Raw genomic sequence first — 3,994 nt, forward strand, 5'->3', positions numbered from 1 at the left:
TTGATATAGTTTTAAGACTTATTGAGGGATGCGAGTGGAATTAATGCAGAAGTAAATGTGTAAATTTGTAAATAAATCTAGGAGGTCTGTGACTACAATGAATTAGCTTGATGGCCTCTTTTTTAATATGGACGCGCGGTAAAGGAGTATGCTCCCAATAGAACCGTACGTACGTGAAACTTAATGACCTGCGGCAAAATAATTGGTTAATGATCTGAAAGACAAACTTTTTGGGAAAAATGTTATTTTTCCGTAAGTAAACTTGCAAACAAGCTCAAATTCATACAACAAACTTGACAATCACTTGGTAATTAGATATCAAATATACAGGCGCTCTTGCTTTAATTTTATATGTATGGTAACAGTTGTAGGTCAAAATTCAGAATGAAGAAGATCTACTGAAGACCTTTTTCAATGCTTTCCATTTAAAAGACTGAGCCCTAATTAGGATCAAATATGGCTTCGAGTTCTTGGGAGGATTTGAATGCGAAGGTGATGATGATGGTGATTTTTCCATCACATCATTAAGGTTACCTTCTTGATTCCAAAAACGAGCTTCTTTTCTCTTGCTTCTTATGGTCTCTAACACATCATATTTATTGCATATTCCCCACACTATCACCTTTTGTTGATCGTAATCCACATTTACCGAGTATATACCTACGCCAATTGTCAATGTTAGAGAAACTACTTGATTTTTAGTTGATAACTGGTAAGATTCCAATAATAATATTAAAAACAAGTCCCAACTGTTAAATTAGAGAATTAAAAAAAAAAGTTTGTTTAAGAGTTCGAAATTGGGGAGCAATTTGTGAATAAAATTAATTACCTTTGAGATGGGTTAACGTCTTCTTAACCTTCCTTTCACACCCATGAGAATATAAGGGTACCATCAACTCAACATACTGTGCCTCCACATTCTTACAAGCTGGAACTATTTGCATGTTCGCCATTTGATATCACCCTCCCTTGAGACAATGTATATGTCGTTACAGACTTATTGAGATATCCATGCATGGATTTAGCAAGACCTTATATAACATATGCAACTGCTTTATGTCATGAATAAGCAAGCTAGCTAGCTAGGTCTCTCTTAATTCAAGATACCTTAGAAAACAAAAAAGATGGTGCCTCTTTATTTTCTTTTGCTTTTGCTTTCTTGAAGTCCTTTATCCTTATCTAGTTAACTAACGAAAATCTAGTTTTGAAGGGATATGAGTTGTGACTCCGATGGGTGCAAGATGCGTCAGCATATTGTTTAGGTCAATGACAAGTGCTTTTGTATCTAATTTAATATGCTCCCATGTGGATTGTTTTCCATTTCAATAAACGTTGGAACTTGTAAAACCCCATTAAAAAGGAGCTAACTACTCTATGCATGCATGTGTCTTTTGAAAAGAAAAGTTAATTTGATTGTAGGTGTACATTATTTATATATTGTCTTGCACATGCATGCATCTTCTCCTTAATTAATTAATTAAGCTCTTTCACTTGAAAAATTACTTTTATAGGGATCATATACCCATGCGTCTATCTAGCAATATACCCATTGCTCTGCTTCTGTAGACACAAATGGCCTTCGGCTTCCAAGTTTCACCTGCAATCAAATTAACAATTTTATTATTATTATTATGTCTAAATGCATGTACGTTTATGGTTGGCGAACGAGAGAGAGAATGTACACTAAATTACCGTTAACATTCGGATATAGATTTTCTTCTTATCGAATTTTTTTCTAAGCTTTGAATGACGCTGACTTATTATGGAACTTAATTACAATATAGTAATTAAAGTCAAGTTTTAATCTTGACTTTTTTAAATCGCCCAGACTATTTCTGAAAGTTTTTACACTCTTAGCAACTGTATTGGTGTCCTTTTATTTAACCGATCGAAAACCAATCTATAGTTTCAATTATGGCTAAACTTTTACTTTTAGAGCAATGATACATGTATCCATTAAGAAGAGAAAAGAAAAACCACGAACGTCGTGATTGAAAGTTTTTTCCTTTATCTTTTAATGGGAAACAATCAAAGGTAATTTCAGTTTTATTTATTTACTTTATACAAGATGGAAGAATAACTAATTTGTTCACCTTGTATTCTCATTTTTTTAATAAATTTTGATGGTAAGAAATTTATTTGTTGTTTAAAGAGAAAATAAAAGATGACATTTAATTAGAAGGGCATAATAAGTATGTCCCTAAAAAGTAAGGTAAGAATAATCCAATTTAGAAGAACTAAAAAGAAAAATATGTGCCTTAGAACAAACATATAGGCAAAGAAACACTAAGGTCCATTTTGGTAATATTGTAGGTTTTAAAATAAGTATTGTTAGTTGTACTGTAAAAATAATTTACGAGTAAAGAGAATCAATTAAACGTTTGGTAAAATAATGTGAGTTTTAAAAGTAACCGTATGTATTTGATAAATCTTATTGTTAAATTGATGTAAAAATATAAATGACTAAAATTGAGTATAATGTTGAATAAAATTTATTAAAACATTTATAAATATGTATGTAAAATATTTTTGTTTGTGTACATATAAAAATTGATAACTAAAATAAATATTTTATATTATGAAATTTATTTTTTTTATTTTGCTATCTCAATATATTTTGGAATAATAATAATCTCTTTAAAGTCAATGACTTTATTTCTTAATTAATAAGGATAATTTTAGATTTTTATAATATATATGTCTATATGAGTCTACGAGAATATATATGAAATTGTATTAAATATAAAAATCATTCTCAAAATCAAATTTTTAAAAGTTATTATTTTCTTACTTTTCAAAATCTTTTGTAGCTATGGTGATTTAGCCAAATCGATTTTAAAAAAATTTAATAAATATTAAAATTAATTTTTATCTTTTTAAAATGACTTTTAAACCTCTCAAAATAGTCCAAAACAGGCCCTAAATAGTGGCAACTTAAGACCTAGGTGGGCTAGGCCTAAAATCCTGCCAAAAGTAAGCCGACTCTATATGATCCATAAGGATCATTTTATTTCTTGGAAAGCCCCTCTATTTTATATGTAAATCTACAGTATTAATTTTTTATTCAAAAGTTTAAGTCACTATTGTGATATTTTTACCTCTCAAATTGTGTAAATCCATAGTAAGAAGAAGGTAGAGTAGAAATAATATGATAAAGTTGTCAAAATGAGTGAACACGCTCAATAAAAAAAAAAAAGATTGATTTTATTCTTCTTTCCCAATTCTTTTTTTTCTGGCACAGCTGTTTTGTAGATTTTTTGAACAAAACGTCAATCTATGTTTGAATTTCGATTGGAATTTTGATTTAATTTCCCACTTAAAAGAATTATTATAAAAATTTTAATTAATTTTTAATAATTTCAAATGAAAAGAAATTTAAACAATTAACTAATTAACCAATTGGAAATTAAATATTTTTTTTATTTTCAATAATTTAATGTCATGCTATTTATTTTTAAGCTATCATCAGTGTATCCAGCAAATTTTATTAATACTTAAATCCATTAATCCAAGAAAGAACTTTAAAATTTACAATAATATAGACATAATAAAAAAATTACTAATAAAATATAAAATATTGATTTTGTAGGTTATTTTAGATGCTACACTTACATTGTAGTTCGGATACATAGTATCCCAATTAATAACGTGTCATTTGCGCATATTGATTGTCTTTTATAGTTATATTTTTAATTAACTTTATTATTTCTTATTATTAAATTCATTTTACAATTCTATCAATGAGTGCAATGAGTTATCATGTAAATTAAAATATAAAATATATAACCCAACTAATATAAACGTAGTAAATGTGGATGTGATATACATATTGCATCAGCTTATAAAATTAGATAGAGTCTTCGCTCCTCTTAGACCTTTTGCTTATTATCTATCAATTTTTTTGTCACATATATACATAAATATTATCGCTATTAGTTGAACTTCAAATTTTAAATGTTGCAATAAGCGAATGAAAAATGAAGAGTACTCTTAA

The 3,994-nt window shown here is 28.0% G+C and overlaps 1 protein-coding gene across 2 annotated transcripts; it reads right to left on the reverse strand.

Moving 5' to 3' along the window:
* Positions 1–6: 6 nt before the first annotated feature.
* Positions 7–1,130, reverse strand: LOC18049353 (protein SODIUM POTASSIUM ROOT DEFECTIVE 2). 2 transcript variants are annotated; one of them, XM_024189138.1, is made up of 3 exons: positions 830–1,130; positions 535–660; positions 7–188 (listed from the first exon to the last, which is right to left on the reverse strand). In XM_024189138.1, exons 1-3 carry the CDS (start codon positions 951–953, stop codon positions 181–183), a joined length of 258 nt encoding a protein of 85 aa, XP_024044906.1. In that variant the 5' UTR covers positions 954–1,130; the 3' UTR covers positions 7–180. The 2 variants fall into 2 exon arrangements, with proteins under 2 accessions (XP_024044906.1, XP_006441274.1); XM_006441211.2 differs by lacking the exon at positions 7–188 and having other exon boundaries at positions 198–660.
* Between the last annotated feature and the right edge of the window lie 2,864 nt (positions 1,131–3,994).

The sequence above is a fragment of the Citrus clementina genome, unplaced genomic scaffold (genome assembly GCF_000493195.1).
Source record: "Citrus clementina cultivar Clemenules unplaced genomic scaffold, Citrus_clementina_v1.0 scaffold_3, whole genome shotgun sequence".
Classification (NCBI taxonomy): domain Eukaryota; kingdom Viridiplantae; phylum Streptophyta; class Magnoliopsida; order Sapindales; family Rutaceae; genus Citrus; species Citrus x clementina.